General features: G+C 36.2%; 1 protein-coding gene across 1 annotated transcript in view; it reads right to left on the reverse strand.

Annotated features, from left to right (window-relative positions):
* Positions 1–23776, reverse strand: part of Ranbp21 (exportin-5-like protein Ranbp21) — a 425699-nt gene that overhangs the window by 70473 nt on the left and 331450 nt on the right. Inside the window, exon 27 of the mRNA XM_090399635.1 lies at positions 11325–11419. Coding sequence (XP_090255761.1) covers positions 11325–11419 — 95 coding nt within the window. The remainder of the gene's footprint in view (positions 1–11324; positions 11420–23776) is intronic.

Raw genomic sequence — 23776 nt, forward strand, 5'->3', positions numbered from 1 at the left:
AAATGGAAGGATAAGAGGGAAGTTCTTTCCATTTCAAATATGCACAAATTTGAAATGGCTGAAGCAAAATATCGGAATGGTAAAATTCAATTAAAACCAAATATCGTTAGGGACTATAATTTGGGTATGTCAGACATCAATCTTTCTGATCACATGCTTTCTTACTTATTCCACCCCCCCCCCTATGAAAGATAATTAGATGGCCAAAGAAACTGGCAATACACATTTTTGATATATACATTCAAAAGGCGCATAAATTTTATAATATAATTATTCGAAATGCAATGACTGCGTTAAAATTTAGAGATCAATTTATCTCAGTTTTTGTTGGAATGGATGAGCTTACAGCATCACAGAATATCAGCAGGATTCGGGATCTTCATTATTTGGAAATTTTACCACATACAGAAAAAAATATTCACCGACAAAGCCACGCCAAGTATGTACACGAAAGAAACAACGACGCGAAACACGTAATTATTGTCCTGTTTGCCAGGAAAAACCACCGTTGTGTGTGGAAAATTGTTTTAAAGTGTATCATTCGTAATTTGAATAAACTGGTTTTTATTTTATTGATTTCATTTTATAATTTTTATTGATTTTATCAGTTTTAAATTGATTTACAAATTACGTGTTTACTACAGATTAGCTTGCGCTTGGCATAGGAGGTTGTTAATCGACATACGAGTATATTCGTAGTTGGCTTCTGAGGCAAATATATAATATACTATATTTTAGTTGAAATTATTTCGCTTCTATCAAGCCCCAGATGTGCTCTCTGCTTTATTTAGAATCCAAGGGTCCAAATTAACATAATTATAATAAGGGTTAACTCGTGTTTGGCATAGGAGGTCGGTAAATCGACATACGAGTATACTCGTAGTTGGCTTGTGAAGCTCATATACGAACTACGAGTATACTCGTAGTTGGCAGCGAACGTGTTAATTTTTGCTTTTAGATTATTTAATTGTATATTACTTGTTGCATTCTGGTATATATGTTGTGTTAGTTGTATGTATAGTTTTTCAATACCTTGATTATTTAGCGTCTCAATTATTGCTGTTCTTTCTATGGTATCAAATGTTTTTTCATAATTGATGAATACCATACAAAGTGGTACAGTGGAACCTCGATTGTCAAACAACTCTCATCTTGAACAAATATCGATGTTCCCCAAACAAAAACGCACTGGTTTCCAAACAGAATCTCAGTTCCCGAACAGGCAAACCGGCAACCATGTGCTCCACGGGCTGAGATTATGGGGGGAGAGCATCAGTTACACCGTAGTCTCCACTCAGTGCAGACACCTGCTGGATTTTCTGGAGAATTAATTTAAGATGCCTATTGTATATTAATTATTATTATAATAAGGTGTCTCCATGGAGTCAAAAGACTCATCGCAGGAGACCCAACATTGCATACTAACCATTATTCACACAATACCTGTAAACTCATTCACATTCTTCAATTTGCAGTGCCTTTTCTTGATTTTATTTATATTTTGTGGTTTTTTTTTTTATAAATTATTATTAAATAAGCCACCGTGGGGCCAAAGAAGGTAGCAGCAAAGTGAAAAGAAAAGTTAGAAGCAAGGTAGAGGTGAAAAAAGAAATCATATCCAAACATGAAAATGGCGTTCATGTCTTGGATCTTGCTATGAAATCATCAATCTGTACAATACTCAAAAATAAAGAGGCGATCAATTTTTGTCTATATTTTATCTATTTATTATGTTTATTCTTTTTGAGTAAGAGTCTATGCATTTTCATTGTTTTTGTATATGATTTTATGCATGAAGTACTGTTATAAAGGTTTAAATAAGCAATCATCTGGGGTTCGGGAACAGATTAATCCATTTTACATTAATTCTTATGGGAAAACGATTTCACTTTTCAAACAAATCAGTTTCCGAACAGCCTTTAGGAATGAATTATGTTCAACAACCGAGGTGCCACTGTATATTGTATTCATTTGATTTTTCTATTATCTCATTAATAGTTTGGAAGTGGTCATTAGTTGAATATCCACTTCTGAATCCTGCTTGGTCTTTTGTTTGTGAAAACTCTAATTTGTTTTTCATCCTATTGGTTAGTATTTTACACATACGGGAAAACAGGCTGACTAGTCTGTAGTTTTTTAGATCTGTATGATCTCCTTTTTGTATATTAACCCCCCAACGGCCACGACGTCTATAGACGTCGAGATAAATCTGGATACGAAGCTCTAAAACCTATTGAATAACATGGATAAAAAAGTGCAATTTGGTGTCACTATTTCATCCACATTGGCCAATAGGGAGGTTAAGACTGTTTGTGCTTTGTTCCAGTCATCTGGGATTTTAGATTCTGTCAAGCATTTATTAAAATACATTTGCACCTTATTTTAAAAACACTGGCTTTTTACTCAAGAATTTCTTAGGGCATTATAGGTGTATTTTAAAAATAAATATATGCAGACTAGTAGAGGAAGAAATTTTGCACATACCTTGTTTGGATGATAGGTTGTCTTTGTTCTGCATACTTCTGCTGTTAGGCTGTTAAAAGGGAAGGGGAGGAGGGTTGAGGCAAGGTGGGAAATTAATTTGAAAACCGGGTTTTTTAAAAATACTATAAATACACATATTATTATATTTAAGGGTGCTTCTTTGGGGAAGGGTTTTATGGGAAACAGGGATGGGGCAGAGCATTAAAGGGGTGCGAGCCATTTCGATCATGCTATCGCCATCAGAGCATTTCGGGATAAGTGTAGGGCTATATCATGTCGGCTTGGTGTTTCTGCCTTCAAGCTGCTTGTGTTACTGCCTATTGGTCAGAGTCATGACCTAATTTTTATGTTGTGAAGCTTCCAACACTCAGAGATTAAGTAGGGTTGGTGGACATTGATTGAGTTTTTGTCACATTTTATGGCTATCGTTTCTGATATTCTAAGCATGCATTGTTTCATTGTCTTGTTTGTCTATTATTATGGCCTTGTCAATTTGCGGGGTATGTTTCTGCTCAAGGGCGTGAACTGCTATTTCTGTCTTCCCTGCACTCTGTATTCTATTTTTCTTTTTGATATTGCATTTTTTTGTGTTTAAAAGTTCTGGAATAGGAATGTTACAGTCACGGAAGTATTCTTGTAGTCTAGCCCATAATATGTTGGCTGGAACAACAGCAGAAGATCCCACCTCCGATTTTGAGCCATATGTGTAGATAGGCCCAAAATCAGATTTAGGCATATTCAGAACTACAAAAGAAACTGGACAGATGAAACAATGTGACACAGAATTATGGGTCACATATTAATAGCAGGAAGAGTGAAAGAGTAGTTTTAAATTGTAGTGGAAATGTAAACGTTAATGGTGTTAGACTCAGTGGGAAAGATATGAAGGATATTGAAAACTTAAAATATCTGGGAAGTAGATGTGCATAAGTACAGCCCTGGTCATCACCTCTCAACAGGAATGAGTGCATGAGATGATAATGACCTATGCAGAGCTGAGCAAGTACAACTTCCTCTGTTCAAACCCTGAAAAGGCTAGACTGCCATAATTTAGTTTCATGCTTAATTTGGTAGAGCTTATTATTAGTCTTTCTATTCCAGGATAGCTACCACTGGGATAAAAGTTTTTGTCTGATAATCTGCAGTAATCAGTGTATGGTGTAGGCAGATGATGGATGTTTGAGAAATGAGCCGACTTAGCTACAGTATCTGCAGCCTTGTTTCCCTTAATCCCAACATGGCTTAGAATCCAACAGAGCATACATCAAAGTATTGCTTCCATAACTGAAAGAAGTGTTGGATTCATGAGAGCACTGGCTGTTTATGGAGCATTAGAATTCTTATTGCTTGAAGAGAAGTTTGTGAGTCTGAATATATTATGCACTTTTGGCAGTAATGCAATCCGACGTATTTTAGTGCAAGCTGTTACACTCGAGTGGGATTTATATAGATATGTTGGCTGAAACAACAGCAGAAGATCCTACTAGGGACACCGATTTTGAGTTTTTCTTTCAGCATTCTACTGAATGCTGAAATGTATGAATGGCACAGTGGCAGTGCGTGTGATATTATCTGAGCTATGATGTCTATGATTATCTCTAGAGCTTTTATCCACAAACCAAAAGGTTTTATGGCAGTCAGTCGAGTGTTGTAGAGATTCTTGAATTGTGAACAGTTGGATACATGGGGTGTTCTGGCAGGGATTTTAGCTACGTATAACAGAGAAAGCAGTTGGCATCAAAGGCAGTTTGCTTACCTCGACATATAGACTAGGAATAGGTGACATGTGAAATGCTCCAATTGCAATTTTGATGGCTTGATGGTGAATAGGGTCTAGCCATTGCAATGTACTATCCCTGGCACAGAAGCATAGCTTTGGGACTTATTGTCAAGTTTTGATCTTATCAATACCCTGTACAAATGAAGCAAAGAACATTGCTGCACCCCAACGGGTGGAAGATAAGGGATGTAGAATATTCACTGCTTTATGGCACTTGTCTTGTAACTGATGTATATGAGGAAGGGGACTGAGTTTGCTATCAAATATCAGTCCCAAGGACTTGGTTTCTGATGCAACTGGGATTTATGATGGTACTAATTAGAGTTCTGGATCAGGATGAAGACTATGTCTGCAGCAAGTTGCATACAAAGTGTCTTTTGCTGTTAAAATCTGAACCCAATTGCAAGCGTACATTTTGAGAGGTGGTCAATGGCTTGCTGTAGCTGTCTTTCTATATCCCAATATTATACGAATAACAGAAGATGGTGAAGAGGGCATTGCTTACTGTTGGAGGAAGTTGTTCTGTTATCGAATTGACCTTGATTGCAGAAAGTGTAACATTTAAAACTGAACCTTGGGATTCCTTCTGCTTGGTTATGAGGTCGGGAGAGAGCAGTTCCCATTTGGACTTGAAAGATTTGGTTAAATAAGTAGTTCTTGATTAAAAAAAAAAAGAGAGGGAGATTTTCTCGAATAGCAAAATTATGTAGATCTTTCAGTGTTCAAAATCTCCAAGCAGTGTTGTGTGCTTTTTCCTTACCAAAGAATTACTGATACTGGATGCTCGTATTTTAGGAAGGCATCTCTAATGGATGTCTCCAACCAGACTAGATGATGAATAGTAGTGATATTTTCAAAAGTCAGATTATGTTCTGGAGAAAAAAAAATAAAAAAGGTGATTTCTCTCCAGAAACCATAAAAGACAAGAGATAGCAATTTTTTTTCAGAATCTTTCACAAGAAGTTTGTCAAAACAATTGGACGATAGTTATTTAGGAATTTGGATCCATCCCTGGCTTAGGAAAGGTAATTATGATTGCTTTTTGCCGGATATCTGGAAATATGCTCGCACAGAAAATTCTGTTGTAAAGATGCAACAGTTGATCCATGGATGATAGCACAGATGTTTTACCATCTCAAAATGGATCCAACAGCAGTTGGACAGCATTTAAGCAAAGCAGCTTTCATTTCTTCTTTAGTGAAGATGTTGCATTCTTTGGTGCCCTTCGAAAAAAACTGGATTTGGACAAGGAACTCAGGGGGATAAGAAGATGATACTGATGTTTTATCAAATGTATCGGCAATCATTGTTGGATTAGCAACTGTGCAACCATTGTGCTCAAGGATAGAGCACTTGTGGGCAGTATATCTGCACTTCATTTTCTGAATTTTTCCCCAGACTTCTTTAGTGTTGGTTGTTCTGGTTATGGAGGATGTGTATTGGATCCAGGATTCCTTTTGACTCTAATGATGGACATGTCTTGCTCAAGCATATTTCAAAAGCAAAAAATCAATGAGATTTGTTGTGGGATATCTTCGAAAAATACTCCAAGCTTTCTTCTGAGCTTCTTTGGTTGCTGTGCAATTGTCATTCCGCCATGGATTAGGAAAATGCAGAAACTGACTATAGATGTTTTAAAGATTGCAGTTGTAGCAGCTTGAATAATACACTCTGTCACATGATTCACTGCACTGCTGATGGAAGAAGAGCTGATCATTGCAGAATCAAATTCTGGTAATGATGAGCAGCTGAGTCAGCCAAGCTTGCTCAATTCATTGTGATATCTGTGATGGAGTGCATGGTTGGTTATGTAGAAGAATGTGATCACTCCTGAATAAACTCACATCAGTTTCCCACTTGAAGATTGGGAAAAGAAAGGGTGAGCAGCATATAGTTTAGTCTTTGGCAATGAATGCTTGGGCTATGTTTAGGAGGGAGAGATTATTGCTGTTAATCATATGCTTGACAACTTTTCCTCTGATGTTTCTTTGAGCACTACCCCCCACAGAGTGTTGTGTCCATTTACATCTCCATTAAAAGTAAGAGGGTGCTAAGTGCAATATGATACTGTGAAGTTCATCTTGAGAGATATTTGCAACAGGAGGAACGTAGATGCAGCATACTGTTAACAGAGTTCCAACTGAGAATCAGACGGTAACTGCTATGTTTATATTGAGTGTGACTTGCTGGAAAAGGGTATGGATGACAACTCCTCCATGGGCAGGTCCATCCTTCCTGTTCTTACACAAACGATAGTAATATTAGTTTATTTCTAAACTTTAGGTATGTTTCCTGTAGATAGAAGCATGCTCGTTTAATACTTCTGCATAAGGCCATTGATGTCATTACTCTTCTGACAGAATTTTTAGGTGATATCACTTGGTTACCTATGTTGAGTAGTTTTGCTTTCATTAACTCAGATTTTTTCTTTTTAGAGAATTGAGGATGGCAGTACCAATCATTCCTCTTCATCTGGAAAAATATCCAAGACATCATCATATTGTACTCCTTCTAGGGCACTAGGTAAATAATTTATTTTATCTTCTTCAGGGAGAGAAGAGGTATCAATGCCATCTGAAGATAGCCCATTTATTAGAGGATTTCGAGGCATATCTTTGGACCATCTGTGGTGCACTCTCTAACATCTGTTTTATTAGTGGATTTTCATGTAGCAGGCCCATATTTGACATACTACGTGATTATACCGACTGGTCTCCTTCATTCACTCAAAGGAGATGGAAAGCAGATCATATTGTTCAGGTATATTATAACTGTTTGAAAGCAATACTGACGTGTGGGTTTGAATCTGCCATTGACACTTTTTTTTACAGCTGCCTTCACGGTGTAAGTGAACTTACTAGATGTTGCTGATACTTTTTGTGGTATACTGCTTCTTTGCTTCCTGATAAGTGACACATGTTAGCTGTTTTTTTTATTTTTTGCATCTGTTCTCATCCTTCAGTTTTTTAATTAATATTTTAATATGTGTTGTCATTTCCTGAAAAATTTAGTCGTGTAACCAACGTATAAGTCTATCAACAAAACATTAGGAATAGTTCATCAACATCATCAAATTCCTGCCATGTACTCTCAAGAGGTGTACAGGATATGACAGTACTACATGAAAAATTTACATTATTACTAACTTCCTATCTACAATTTTCCTACAAATCAGTCGGTTACTTGTCAAGACTCCAACATTATCAGATCTTATATTTCTATCGTCTGAGGCACTTTGTACCGTATCAATCCACCTATATCTTGGTCTTCCTCCAGGTCGTTTTCCTGCCAACCTGGCAGAGAACACTTGTTTTGCTAATCTTTCCTCGCCCATTCTGTTTAAGTGACCACACCACCTGAGATTAGCTCTGCTAATGCATTCCTGGATGCCGACAATGTCAAGTTCTTTCCTAATATCCTCATTTTTAATATGACATTGCCATTGATGCCATCTGTTCATGCCTCTAATCCTTCTCAGGACTCTCAAATCTGCAGTCTCTAGTCTTTGGTCAAGTGTTTTTACTTCTGACCCAGCTCTCAGATCCATAAGTTAAAACTGCTTTGAACACTGTCTTGTATGCAGCTAATTTAGTGTTCCAACTAATTTCTCTCATATTCCATATGAATTTATTCAATTGACTTCCTACCATACCAGCTTTATTGTTTCTGTTGTCTATTTCCATATTTAATTTACCATATTCACTAAAAACTGTGTCTAAGTAGTTGAAATGTTTTACTTGTTCCACAGGTTCTCCGTTCACAACGCTGTTGACATTTTCAATGCTTTTGCCTATTTTCATTGTCTTTGTCTTTTTATTGCTGACCTTCATACCATATCTATTACAACAGTTATTCAATTTAGTCAGGGAATCTTGCAGACTTGTAGCAGATTTATTTAGAAGTATAACATCGTCCGCATAAAGCAAAGAGATGACATTAACATCTCCAATTTTGATATCAGATTTAATACCACTTTCCTTCATAATGTGATCCATATAGATAATGAATAACAGAGGGGATAATGTACATCCTTGTCCCACACCAGATTTCACATTAAACCATCTTCTTGTACTTCCTTCAATTCTAACTGCTGACTTACAACTCAAATAAAGACTAAGTATTGCTTGATATAATGCCCCACTGACACCATATAACTGTAGCGTATTGAATAGCTTCTCTCTTAGCACCTTATCATAAGCCTTTTCCAGATCTACAAAACTCAAATAGAGAACTTTGTTATATTCCCATGATTTCTCCACTATTTGTTGTAAAGTGAAGATCTGATCCTGACAGCCTCTATTTGGCCTGAATTTAGCTTGTTCATCACCAAGCTTTTCTTCCACAATTCTTCTCAACCGTTTCTCAAGTATACTTGCATATATCTTACCAGGAACTCAGTAGGGAAATACCTCTGTAATTCTCACATTCAGTTTTATTTCCCTTTTTATATATGGGTACTATGAGAGCTCTACTCCAATCAATGGGAATTCTTCCCTTTGTCCAGGCTTTCTGAACTATGCAGTGCAGTCACTGTAAGATTTTTATACCACCATACTTGAACATTTCTGGTCCAATATCATCTACTGCCTTTCCACATTTCAAGCCTTTGATGGCGTTTTCTACTTCAACTATGGATATGTATTCCTGACTGTACGCCTATTCAGTATTTTACCACTGAGCTATCACTGCTTGTTTCATTTAGCAATTTTTCGACGTAATTACTGCATACTTCAAATATATCTTTTTCTCCATTTTCATTACACCTTTATCATCTCTAACTCCTTTTACAGCACTCTTTCCTCCATTTCTAAGCTTCTTCATCAACCTCCAGAATATTTTGCCACCTTCTTGATATTTATTTTCTATGTTCTTGCCAAAGTCTTCATATGACTTTTGTTTAGCTAGTTTTACACACTGTTTCTTACATTTGTGTCTGTATTCTCGAAGAGCACAAGCTGACTTATTTGCCAGAAACTTTTGATATGCTTCACTGCCTCTTTAACTTTCTGTGTCCACCACGGAGTTCTGATTTTTTTATCCTCGCACACAACCTCACCACATGCCTCTCTGGCTGAATCAATCAGGGTTTTCTTCAAGGCTTGCCACTGGTTCTTGTTCTCAAACTCTTTCATTTTTTCTTCAATAATCTTTGTGTATTTTAGTCTACAGTTCACATCTGAGAGCTGCTCAACTTTTATTCTCTTTAAAACTTTCTTACATGTTTTTCTTTTCAAAATGAAATTCAATTTTATCCTGCTTAAGACTAAATAGTGATCACTTCCAATTTCAAATCCTCTGCACACTCTGGTGTCCTGCACCAGTGGAAAAACATCACTATCGACAATAACATAGTCAATGAGACTTTTCATATTCCTTGCCTCTTCTCTCCATGTAAATTTGTGCATATTTTTATGTTGGAACATGGTGTTAGTAATAACAAGTCCATGCCCTCAGCAGAAATCCAACAGGTATTTGCCATTATTATTAGCTTTGCTTTTTTCTCCAAATTTTCCCAAAATATTTTTTCAATGTCTGACAATCATTTCCTACTCTGCTATTTAGATCCCCAACAAGGACCAACTTTTCCTTTTTCATTATGTCAGTTGCTTTCTCTAAAGCTTCAAAAAATTTCTCCACTTCTACTTTAGTAGAACCTTCTGTGGGAATATAGGTACAAATAGGTCTCGTTGTCCAGTTCCCTATTCCGATATTTGTCCACATCACTCTACTTGAGACTGCCTGCCATTCAAGAAGATTAGTCTTGTATTTAGTGTTGAATACTATGGCTACTCCTTCATTTCCTTGATTGTCATTGCCTGAATATAACTATAACACTTTGTATTTATTGCTCAGAAAGATCTCACCAGTTTTTATCTTTTTGTTTCATTTGCCCCTATTATGTCGATCTGGTACTTAACTAATTCCTCAGCTAGCTCAATTTCTTTGCCATTCAAGTTTCTTAGTTGATAGTACCGATCTTTAACTCTGGTGATGTTGAGTTGGAGTGCGTTTTCACATTTATTCCAGTAGCTGACGTTTTGCTGTTCGCCCTGGTTCCCTGGTGAAAACAACAGAAGGCCTCGTTTAACCAGGTGACACCTCAGCCTGAATGAAATTTTGTCATGTTGTACCATCATTTTGTATTTTGGTTTGGTATTTTCAGTATTTATTATTTAGGAATAGTTTCGGACTAAAAAGTGTTAAAGAAATGCTTATGAATTCTCATTTAAAGCAGTTTGGACATCTAATAAGAATGAATTTAGAAAGAATACAAGGGAGAATGCATGACACCTGAGGGGAAGAGACCAAGAGGAAGACCACATAAAAGGTGGATAGACTATATAACAGCAGCTTGAAGTGGTATAGTGTTTGTGAAGGAAGAATCTGGGAGGATAGGAAGAAATGGAGAGATTTCATCTGCCTAACTTGAGTTTTGTTGGAACAGTTGTTGCTAAAGCAAGCAAGATAGGTATATCTTTCAAACTGTTCTCATGATAGCACTTCAGTACTAGCATGATTACTGCCACCTGTAAAAACCAAAACCAAGTGTTTTCATAATATTTGAATGTAGGCTGCACTTTTTTCTTTTCTTTTCTTTTTCGATAATGAAGTATGTAGAAAGTTATATCTCAGAAAGATAGTATTTGTTATGCAATAGACCAAAACCTGTTCAGTATATCAAAAAAACTATAACAAAGATGCAAAATTTGGTTGGCTAAATGTTTTTTGTTTTGGTTTTCACAATGGCAAGAGGATGTTTGTTTCCTGCAACTCGATAAAATACTAATTTCTCAATACAGATGTCTAGTTTAGATTAACTCATTTCTTTATTGTTAATATTGTTCATAACAACTAACACATTAATTCATCAAGACAGTTTATTAAAGAAGTAAACAACTATCAAGAGATATTTAATTATTCAAAAAATTGGTCACAGAGTTTCTACAAAAGCTTTATACCAAATTTTCTACTGATAAAATTTTTTATACCTAGTATAGTTTAGTATCATAGATAAAGCTAAGGATTTAGTACAAAAGATAAAATAAAAAATCAAGCTTACCTGATACATAAAAGGACACAGAATTTCTAAAATAGTAATAACAGATGAATGATACTCATGAGGGCAATGCTGGGCAAAAGGTTTAATAAATACACGTGTTAGAAGTAAAGGAAAAAACACATCAGTTATTTCTTATTTTGAGTATATTAAATAAATCACGGTAATTCAGAACGTAATAATCATTAGACTGAATGCCACTTTGGGTGCTGGTCTATTGTTAGAAGCCAACTGTCTTTCAAAAATGTTGACTGATAGAAATGAAGAGAAGTTTTTATAAAATGGAAGTTTACGGTGTAGTTGGCAAGCATGGACAAGTGACTGCATACCATATGGAAAGTTTGGAGGTAGGACTGTCTATGCCAAATACTGGACAAAGAAGGAAAGAATGGTATTGTATTTGTGATAGTAGTCAATATCATCCTTATCAGAATATACCCAGAGTGGATTTCACATAAGTTTTGAAATTGTTAATGACTTTTGTAGGCCAAGACACAATTTTCTTTTAATAATTTGTGAACTTCTTTGTGTATTAATGGGATCGTGATCTATGATTTATTAACACCATTTTATTTTGGTTTAAGCCAATATGAATGAATTTGGTTCGGCTAAATTCCAAATTACTAGCCCATTCTCATTTGTTCAGTATCAAGATTGATGCCTAGTAATGAAGTGCACCATGAGAAGGTGAGGATTGGACATTAGGTCAGAATTATGGTTGGCTCTCCATAAAATAATGTGGAGGTCGCCAGTTGCCTTATGGTTCTCCAGTGTTGACCCTTAAAGTAAATGAGAAAAATCAGGAGTGAATAGATGGCATCAATAGTAGAATCATATTAAAAACGAGGATATTGGAAGGAAGTAGACATTATAAGCATTCAGGAATGTGTGAGCAGCACTAATCTCAGGTGTTATGGTCATTTAAACAGAATGGAACAGGAAAGGTTAGCAAAAAGAAGTGAAAGAAGTGTTTTGTTTATAGCATCATACAGCCTTTTTCCTGTCCTGGAAAAAAAAATATTTATTTTGTCAGGATAGAAAAAAAAAAAAAAAAAACCAGAGGAAGAACAAGATCCAGGCAGATTAACACAGTAAGAAGTAACTTAAAAGGCTGAAATATAAGATCTAAATCCAACTTCTTTGGAATTCTGAGAGATAAGAGATTAATTTGGAAGAAAACTGTCAAGTTAGTAATAATGCAGCCTTTTCATGTAGTACAGTTGGGTCTCCATATGAATGAATAATCCTGCAAAATGTGAAATTCCGTGAAAACCAGTACTCTCGTCCAAACAGTTCTAGAGTTTTTCTATATATGCCTGAACACTGACAACCAGTTACAATTAACAAAAACTGTTTAAAAGGTTTTAAATTGTGTTTTACAATAATAAGTAACATTATTATTATAAGTAACATTTCAGACACGTTTCGAAAATACCGTTTCAATATTTTATTACACAGTTAAGAACAAGACATACACCAGGTTATTCAGTACTTGACAGTAGTGGTCTCTGAGGTTGGAGAAGAGCAGGGCAGGCTGATGTTGGGACTTCTAGTTCTGACTTCTTTAATTAGATGGCTATATAGGTACACTGAGATATCTAGAATAATGTAGTCTCATCTGCACTAAAATCCTGTTTAGGTTTGTATCTATTCTCCTTAATGAGGTTCTTAAGTTGCGCAGCATAGGTCTTAGCAGCTCATCCTCACGATCACCTGTAATCTTTATGTTACAGAGTGAATAATGCCTCTTGAATTTCTGGAACCAGTCTTTGATGGTAATGAAAGTGGTTTCTGCAGGGATTTGCCTTAAAAGTCTTAGAAGAAATCATACCAATGTTCACAGGTAAGTTTTTCTTGTGCTGGCTTTCTGCCCAAATGAACAGTGCATTTTCCATTTTTAACATCACTTTATCAAGTATATAAGTCAAGTAGCAGTAAGAATTCCACAAATTTGCACTGCCTCTCTGATCACAGTTTCTTGTTTCCTTATGAGTTTTAAAAGAGGTATACAGTGAGTAGACATATCGATACAAAATTAATAACGGAAAATACTCACGTACAAAGATTATTTAATAGTAGAATTTTCACCTGTGTGTGTCACAGGCATCTTCAGTACATATCAAGCTCAAATTAAACAATAACTGACAATTCCAAAAAGCGCCACCCTAAGTAGCTGGTGTAAGATAACTAAAAAGGTCAATCTTCTTCTTCTTCAGCTTCTCCCACTTAAGTGGGGTCACGGTTGATGATGAGTCTCCTCCACATCCTCCTGTCTTGGGCTGTCACCACATCCAAGTTCTTCATCCTCAAGTCCTCTTCTACCAGCTCCCTCCATCTCTTCTTTGGCCGCTCACGCTTCCTCCATCCTTGCACATCCACAGATTTTGCTTTTCAGATTGATCGGCACCCTCTTATTGCATAACACTCCAGCCATCTCCCTCCAGTTCCTCCAACCTGCTTGTATCCTGCATCCCACTTCCTTCTCAACTCCTCCATCTTCTTCCACTGTTGAACCTAAGTATCTAAAGTCCCTCACCTTCCTGATGACATTTCCTTCCAGCTCCAGGTCTGTCTCCTGGCTGCCGCCCACTGTGCAACACATATACTCTGTCTTACTTCTGCCCAGTCTCATACCTCTCTCTTCCAGTAATTTTCTCCATCTTTCCAGTTTAGTTCCCGCTTCTTCTCTTGAATCTGCACACAACATTGTCCAAGGAGCATCTTCACCTCCTCCGTCACCACCTCCATCACAATGTTAAACAGAAATGGACTTAATGCTGACCCTTGATGCAAGCCAACTGTTACTTGAAAACTTTCTGTCTATCCCAGACAGGTCCGAACACTTGTCTTCACATTTCGTACATCTCCTGCACCAACCTGACATATTTCTCCGGAACCTTCTTCTCCCTCAGACACCTCTAGACGTCTTGCCTTGGCACTCTATCATATGCTTTCTCCAGATCAATAAATGCCAGATGTAGTTCCCGTTGTTTCTCTCGAAACTTTTCCATCATCTGCCGTAACCCAAAGATAGCATCTGTTGTAGATCTACCAGGCATGAAGCCAAATTGTTCCTTTGCAATTTCCACCTCCTTCCTCAATCTTCCATCAAGAACCCTTTCTATGATTTTCATTGTGTGGGACATCAACTTTATTCCTCTGCAATTTTTACAGTCTTGTGCATCCCCTTTACCCTTGTAGATGGGAACAATAGTACTCTCTCTCCATTCCTCAGGTATATTTTCCTGTTGGCAAACTTTCATGAACAGGTCCAACAGCAGGTCAATTCCCTCTTCCCCCCAGTGCCTTCCATACCTCCACTGGAATCCTGTCAAGGTCCACTGATTTTCCATTCCTCGTCCTCTTCATGGCCTCAGTCACTTCCACTCTACTGATGTTCTGCACCATCCCCTCAGAAGGCTGCCCATCTTCTCTGTGAGTCCTTGCATTTTCCTCATTCAAAAGTCCCTCAAAGTATATTCTCCATCTGTTTGTTATGTCCACATCCCTCCATAATACTCTTCCTTCAGCATCTTTGATCTGCCTCACATGTACGATGTCCTTTGCTGCTTTATTTCTACATTTCACTACATTACACATTTTAAGGTAAATTTTTCTTTGTCCTTCCTTTGCTTCTAATTGATCATACAGATATTGATATGCCATGGCCTTTGCCACAACTCTCTTGGCTTCTTGCTTTCTCTCTCTGTACACCTCTCTGTCCTCTTCCCCTCTTGACTCATCCCACTTCTGCTTTGCCTTCCTCTTAGCTGTCGCTGCCACTTGTACATTATTATTCCACCACCAACCCTCCTTCTGCTCTCTAATCTTTCCAGATGTCTCACCAAGCACCTCGATTGCACAGCTCAGGATTACTTTTGAATTATGTTTCCACCAATCTTGTACACTTTCCAGTCCATCCAAAATCCTCTCTAACACCCTCTCCCTAAAACGATTCCTCACACTCTCTTCTTTTAAGTGAAACCACTTAATTGTCTTCATCCCATGGCTTCCAGAGGTTCTTATCTTCGATCTTATTTTAAAGTCTGTGCACAGCAGTCAGTGTTGCTGTTCCACTTGATCTGTTGGAATTACCTTACAATTTGTCACACCTTAAGATGTTTTCTTCTAGTCAAAATGTAGTCAATTTGTGAACTGTTGTTACCACTCCTAAATGTTATCAAATGTTCTTCCCTCTTGTAGAAAAACGAGTTCACAATTGCCAGATCAAACGCTACTGCAAAGTCCACAACCCTCTCTCCTTCCTGGTTCATCATTCCCACTCCGTGACCACCATGCACCCTTTCACAGTCTCTTCCAACAATCACCATCTCATATTCTTCCAGTTCCCTCATTTCTTAATCTAACACGTTCCAGAACTCATCCTTCTTCTCTGCAGTACAGCCAACTTGCGGGGCATATACACATAATACGACCACCCGCTCTTCTCCAAGACCCAATTTCATTTGCATCATCCTGTCGTTACTTCTACCCACTTCCAGTAATTCGCCCTTCATTCTGCCACACAGCACAATTCCTACATCATTTCTTCCCTCGTTATTCGCTCCAGAGTAGAACAATTTATATCCATTTCCCAGTTCCTTTGCCTTTCCCCCCTTCCACCTTGTCTCCTGCGCACATAAAATGTCCAACTTCCTCTTCCTCATCATGTCTGCCACCTCTCTTCCCTAACTAAAAAGGTCAATAAATTTTCTAAAAAAAAAAAAAAAAAATTAATAGAATAAAAAGTTAAGAAAGATTAGTTAAGAAAGTTTCACATGTTTCTTTATAAAGGCGTTCCATGAGAAACTGACTTTTGTGAAGAACTCTAGTCTTTCTCCAATGAACTCTATGTCTAGTGAAGATGGCATGTTCCACAAGTCCAGACTTTTCAGGTTTAAAGTATTCAATATAAGATTGGTGTTCTTCTAGCCGAATAGAGGCAGATCTCCCGTTTGTCAGAAATAAGATAATCCACAAGAGCACGGAATCTAGACACCTGGATGATTAAGATGTGGAAGCTTGTCCTTAGGAGAAGTGAGAAAGGTGGAGATTTTTCTAAATGGTCGAAAGGCAACAAAAATATTCAGTGGTTTAAAAACTTTTGCTATACGTTCACTGATGCCTTGTACATAAGTGATAGGAATGCACGTTATTTCTTCTGTGTTTGAAGAGGAAGACATATTAAAACTACTCAAAGTTCTTTTAATATAGCAATTCTTATAACCATTAGATAGAGAGGAAGAAGTTTTTCTTTCTGTAAAAGATTTTCTTTCTGTAAAAGATTTCTGTATTGTAGTTCTTTCTGTAAAAGATCGTCTGAAGAACAAAAGGAGTGGGCCCGATGAACCAGTGTTTTAATAGTTCCTGCCTTTTGACTGGGATGGTAATGAGATTCCGCATGGATATAATGGCCTGTATGAGTCTTCTTTCTATAAACTGAGAAATGTAAGTTACCATCTGGTTGGCGAAGAATTAGAAGATCTAAAAAGGCTAACTGCTTATTTGACTCTACTTCTAGGGTAAACTTGATCCTAGGATGAAGTGCGTTTAACTTAGTGAGAAATTGTTGAAGTTCATCCGAAGAGCCATTCCACACAGCAAAAATGTCATCGACATATCTGAACCAATGAGTAGGTCTGGGAGAAATGTTGTCAAAGATGCGTTGTTCAAAATGTTCCATAAAGAAATTGGAGATAGCAGGAGAAAGAGAATTGCCCATTGCTGTTCCTTCAATTTGATACAACTTATTTTTAAAGGAAAAATAACCAGAATGTATTACAATATCAAAACATCCTACCCAGAGTCAATTGAAGAGACTTAATTCTCTTATAGATAATGTATCTACATGGAATGAAGATCAAAAGAAAAAACTTAAAACCTTCTTTGGTCGTCCACCTAGAATATATGGTCTTCCAAAAGTTCATGAACCACGCATTCCGTTAAGACCAGTAGTAGATTGTATAGGTTGCCCCACTTACAAAATCTCAAAATTTTTATCAAATTTACTCTCCTCTTCAACTAGAAGAACTGATACTTATATAAAAAATACTTTGGATTTCAAAAATAAAATTTCAGATCTTCATTTGGACATTTCTGTTATCATGATCAGTTTAGATGTTGTTTCTTTATTTACAAATGTGCCTCTTTCTGAAAGCATTGAATTAGAACAACAGGAATTTCCTTCAGACACTGTAAGCATATTTGATTTTGTAATACATTCTGGTTATTTTTTCTTTAAAAATAAGTTGTATCAACAAATTGAAGGAACAGCAATGGGCAATCCTCTTTCTCCTGCTATCTCCAATTTCTTTATGGAACATTTTGAACAACGTATCTTTGACAACATTTCTCCCAGACCTACTCATTGGTTCAGATATGTCGATGACATTTTTGCTGTATGGAATGGCTCTTCAGATGAACATCAACAATTTCTCACTAAGTTAAACACACTTCATCCTAGGATCAAGTTTACCCTAGAAGTAGAATCAAATAAGCAGTTAGCCTTTTTAGATCTTCTAATTCTTCACCAACCAGATGGTAACCTACATTTCTCAGTTTATAGAAAGAAGACTCATACAGGCCATTATATCCATGCGGAATCTCATCACCATCCCAGTCAAAAGGCAGGAACTATTAAAACACTGGTTCATCGGGCCCACTCCTTTTGTTCTTCAGACAATCTTTTACAGAAAGAACTACAATATATAACTTCTTCCTCTCTATCTAATGGTTATAAGAATTGCTATATTAAAAGAACTTTGAGTAGTTTTAATATGTCTTCCTCTTCAAACACAGAAGAAATAATGTGCATTTCTATCACTTATGTACAAGGCATCAGTGAATGTATAGCAAAAGTTTTTAAACCACTGAATATTTCTGTTGCCTTTCGACCATTTAGAAAAATCTCCACCTTTCTCACTTCTCCTAAGGACAAGCTTCCACATCTTAATCATTCAGGTGTCTACCAGATTCCGTGCTCTTGTGGATTATCTTATTTCGGACAAACGGGAAGATCTGCCTCTATTTGGCTAGAAGAACACCAATCTTATATTGAATACTTTAAACCTGAAAAGTCTGGACTTGCAGAACATGCCATCTTCACTAGACATAGAGTTCATTGGAAAAAGACAAGAGTTTTTCACAAAAGTCAGTTCCTCATGGAACGCCTTTATAAAGAAACATGTGAACCTCTACTTTATTCTCCTAACTTAAACAGATCCGACGGCTTACGTCTATCCCCTTTATGGGAGATAGTACTTTACAAATCAGCTAATCTTTCCTAACTTTTTATTGTATTATATATATATATATATATATATACATACATATTTTTTTTTTTAAGGAAATTTATTGACCTTTTTAGTCATCTTACACCAGCTACTTAGGTGGCTCTTTTTGGAATTGTCAGTTATTGTTTAATTTGAGCTTAACATGTACTGAAGATGCCTGTGACACACAGGCGAAAATTATACTATTAAATAATCTTTATACGCGAGTATTTTCCGTTATTAATTTTGTTTCCTTATGTACTGCACTTTTGCTGATAATATGCAGCCCATGGCTGTGTAACTGAGCTCTCCTGGACATTTATTTAGAATCTGCACTTTCTTGTTCAAAGGCATCACTTTTTTTGGATTTGTGTTTTCACAGTCATGAAATTGCATGCCTTCAGTTTCTTAGTGAGCATTATACTTAAAATATTACATGCTTTTCTGAATACCCATGGATTCTAAATGAAGTTCATCTGGTAAAAAGACAAAAGCACAGTAATATTTTAAGTATAATGCACACTAAGAAACTGAAGATGTGCAACTTCGTGACTGTCAAGTTGAAAACAAATCCATGAATATAGATCCTGCGAATGCAGAAACCCAAATCTACTATCACAGTATCCTGTACATCACTTGAGGGTACATATTAGAAATTTACCAAATCTATCTTTCCTTGTTTTACGTTCAATGGCCTAATATGAAAAGGGGAGTATAGTTCGCCCACCATTTCTAGATCCCTTCTTGGCTTTGTGCCAAGAATAGTCGATTTCATGCTGAAGGGGAGAAAGAAATGAAGGATGTACGAATTGGTCGCCAACATGCGAAATCACGTGCTTTCTTGTCTGGCGCTGTACTAGTACTAGCTTGATTTTTGTTGTTCTCTTTTTGCATTATTTTTTTATTATTAATTTGTATGATGGATCCAGTGCAGTCAACAAGTTCTGTTGTTAAACGTTTCAGTAGCTCTTGCAAAAGAATATTGAATAATATGCTGACATTCTGCGAAAAAGAATCGTCAGAAGGCCGTCTTCTTGTTCCCCTTTCTCAAGTCATAAAACATGCAAGTGCAATTGCGGGCGTATCGGGGTCGACTGTTAAAAGAATTCGTAGGGAATCAAAAGGTGAAGGTAAGCCAAAATTTAAATCTCCTAAAAAAAAAAAAAAAGCACCAGAGAAAGAAAACCATCGAAACCGTAGCTTTGAATGATTTTGATGTAGACGTTATAAGAAGAGCTATTCACGAATTTTACGTATTCGAGAAAAGAGTGCCAACTATTCTGAACTTGATTCCTGTGCTTAAAGAAAAAATTAATTTTCCTTGGAAAAGAGAAACTTTAAGGAAAATATTTCACGAAATCGGATTTTGTTTTAAAAAGTCCCAGAATAAAAGGAAACTTATCATGGAGCGAAGTGACATTGTTTTATGTAGAACGCAGTATTTGCACGTATTAACACTCTACGTACATTTTTCCAACTGTTATACAAGCAAAATTGTTACACTTTAAAAACAACAATGTTCGTAAAAGAAAAGCTAAATTTTCCGACCTGTAATAATAAACAAACTCAGTTTGTTTATTATTACATCCCAGAAGACAGACTGATTACCCTATTATCGGAATGGATTCTCCTTTTTCTGACATGCACAGTAGTTTCAAGGGACCTCAAATCGGTGGGCAAACTATAGTAATGTCTTTTTTTTTTTTTTTTTTTTTTTTTTGCTATTGTATAACATTTTTTTAAAAGTGCTATTACTTTCTCTGAAGACTTTTTTTTTTAAGAGTTTAGATCTAATTAGGATGTCACTTACACCCAAATGAACATTTTTAGTATCTATGTAAGGTAGGTTATAGGTCCCACATTCAATGTTTACATTATTTCTAATTTAGGCTGTCTGAGTGATAGTAAAGTTATGACCTCAGCTGAGGGTGATAGATCATGACTATGTGATTCTGATGTAGTGGTAGCCAGCCAGGTCTACACTACTACAGATTTCAGAATTCTCCAATAGCCTGTTTAAACCATTAAATATTAAGATGAATATTTTCAAACTCCTAAGCCTTGCTACACATATATGAAGATACTCAACAAGGATGATATTATAATAAAGAATGAAAGTGAAAATTAAACTTAGAGATCTACAGCTTAATAGGCTAGCCTTCCTAAAAAAAAAAAAGATACCGAAACAAGTATCATTTACCATTCTTACCTGTAAAATTTTAACAAAAGTAAAATCTTACGGGTAGCTAAAGTCCAACTTACATTTGTAATGGTTTCCTGTTAGCTACCATTAATTACGGCAAATCAGTGGCAAACAACACAATGAACATAACATTCCATTCCAAAGGGGATATACAGAATGAAAGCGTAAAACAGAATTGTATATAGATATTGAATGGAAACTCATGGAGTGGTACCCATGAAAATGCCTGTAGAAAGGCTAAACAGAACATCTATAAAAAATTGACTAGAGTAATGGCTCTGCGAGAGGGTGATTTATTAAGTGAAATGCTCATTTCTGAATAAAATCAAGCATTTTAAGGTTTTTGTTCTATCATCCTAAATGTGGGAACAGTATTCCAATGTTGGAATGAATAGTTTTAATGGTGCATGTATTCTAGACATATTTTATAAAAACTCCAAAATATTTCATCCAAACTTACATAGACATCATCCAGGGAGACAGACATTCAAAACATGAATCATAAGAATAAGTCAAAGTATGTGCCTACTAGCTCATGTCTCGGCTGCATTTGAGGTGATAATCACACTATTAGAGTTCAAAGGAACAATTGTAAAAGCTGTGTAGATAAAAAATTGTTTAAAGTAATAATTAAAAAAACAAAACATTATGAACAAGTTAACAGCAATCACTTCTCCAAACCTAGAGATTGGCATACAGTCTGAGCGGTAACAGTTTGGAAGTTCAATTTATACACCTCCTTCAAACCAGCTTGGAAACTGTTTTCCTTCTTACCATCTATAAAGGATACATTACCACTTCTATCCTTACCAGGTGTCTGTCAGGTAACCTGCTCATGTCATCTTTGCTATTTTGGAAAGACTGAATATTCTGCTTTGATTAGAATCCAAGAACATCAAGACTATATTTATATTTTTGGAATCTGACAAGTCTGGAGTTGCTTCTCATGTTATTGACACTATGCACAGAGTTATTTGGAATCAGAGAAAGATTCTTTATTCCAGCAGGTTCAAATATGATCATCCTTTCGCCAAAATGTGAAATGCTATGAAATCATCCGAACCTTAACCACTCAGACTGTGTTCCAATTGCTAAGTTTTGGGAAGTGATTACTATCAACTGTTCATAATTTTTTTTAAAATTATTTTTTATCTATGCAACTTTTACAATTGTTCCTTTGAACTCTAATAGCATAATCATATTACTTCAGCTGTGATTAAACATGAAGTAGTAGGCATGCTTCCTGACCCATTCTTATGATTCATGTTTTCAATGTAGTTACTGGTCTGTCTTCCTGGTGATATGCATATAAAGTTGGATGAAATATATTGCAGTTTTTAGAAATATTGCAATGTTTGACAGATTATATACTATTAGAGTTGTACGGGTGAGAAGTTTTTTATGGATGTAAAGATTAGAAAGAGATTATGGATGCAAAGTTTGTGCCAGGAAAGGCTAGAGAGCCCAAAAAGAGAAATTTGATCTCGAATTGAGATCTGGGCATTATTAAAGATAAAAAGAAGTGATACGAGATCTTTCTTATGAAAAATAAGACATGACCACACTTTGGTGGCACTAACATTCATTAGAATGTCCTCACTACACTCAAGAATAGAAAGATTAATGTTTAGGACACCAGTTATGAGAGATCTTAAATTCAAAATCATTTGAATACTAAAAAGGTTTTTCAAACAAAGACGAGGAAAGGAATATACTATCAATGGGAAAACTACTAATAGGATTTAAGGTTAGTGAGGGGAGAGAATCATTAATGTAAACGAGGTAGAATGTGGGCAGAAGTACAAAACCTTGGGATCTTCCAGCATTGTTGGGGAAATCTGAAGAGAGGAAAGTAACCACATAACTTAGTAAATGGTTAGTGAGGAAACTGGCAAACCCACCTATAGATGATGGAAGGCAGGACTATAAGGTATACCATAGCACTGATCACATCTGGCCCTATACTAGATGGGATCAATACCGATATTTTTTTATTATTCCTAATGTGATCAGTGCTATGGAATATTAAAAGCAATTACGATGAAAACTTCTTTCAACTTTTCTTCTTACAATGACTTGTGCATGAAGGTGGTGTAAGGTTAGCTAGGAGATCTGCTATGAAGCTAGAATAGCACAATACACATTGGTGATCGCCAATTAACTGGTGGAATTCTAGATAATGAAAAGGTTGTATATATATATGACAAATGCCTTCACTGCTTTCAGAACTGAGGTGTGGGCAATGGAATTAATAGTTAATGGATGATTCTGTATTCCTTTTGGAATGGATTGAACATAGATTATGCTGTTGAACAAATAACAAAAAAAAAAAACATGATAACTTGCACAGACAGAGAATTAATACACTGCAGGGGAGTACCACTTAGACTAGGAGACTTGAGACTTGCTGGCATCTAAGCTGCTGCAAATTCTTCAGAAACCTTTTTATTAATTTATTGATAGAAGATCAGGAGGCATGAAGTAAGCTGTTCTTGATTCAGCAGGGAAATGACTTGTCTTGGCCATCTATACAAGAACTGGAGGAGATAATTCAAGAAGGTTAGCATTACCTTTGAGTGTTACAATAATCACCACGTATTTAGGCTTAGGCCTCCTGCCTAACAGCACACATACAGGGTGACCCACATAGAACTTTATGCTCTTTAAATATTCAAATTTCTTCCAAATATTGTTTTTTGTGTGTGTGCATGCACACGAGCATTATTAAAATTTTAATATTGTATTTCTGAAAATGTATCTGTGACAGAAACAAAATATCAGAATGATTAAACCTGTTATTTATTATTTCTTTTTGTGCCATATTCATTCCATTAAATTTTATTATGAGATTAAAATAGTAACATCTAGATGTGAGACTGGAAAGTGAGAGAGAGAGAGGTGTAGAAAGGCAGAAGTCATGACCGAGAAGTGCATTTGAGCAGGAAGCAAGTTTCATGCATTTGGCTCTTTCATATTCTTAT

Source organism: Typopeltis vanoorti, chromosome 10 (assembly GCF_054136105.1).
Source record: "Typopeltis vanoorti isolate ZY-2024b chromosome 10, IOZ_Tvanoo_1.0, whole genome shotgun sequence".
In the NCBI taxonomy this organism is placed as follows: domain Eukaryota; kingdom Metazoa; phylum Arthropoda; class Arachnida; order Uropygi; family Thelyphonidae; genus Typopeltis; species Typopeltis vanoorti.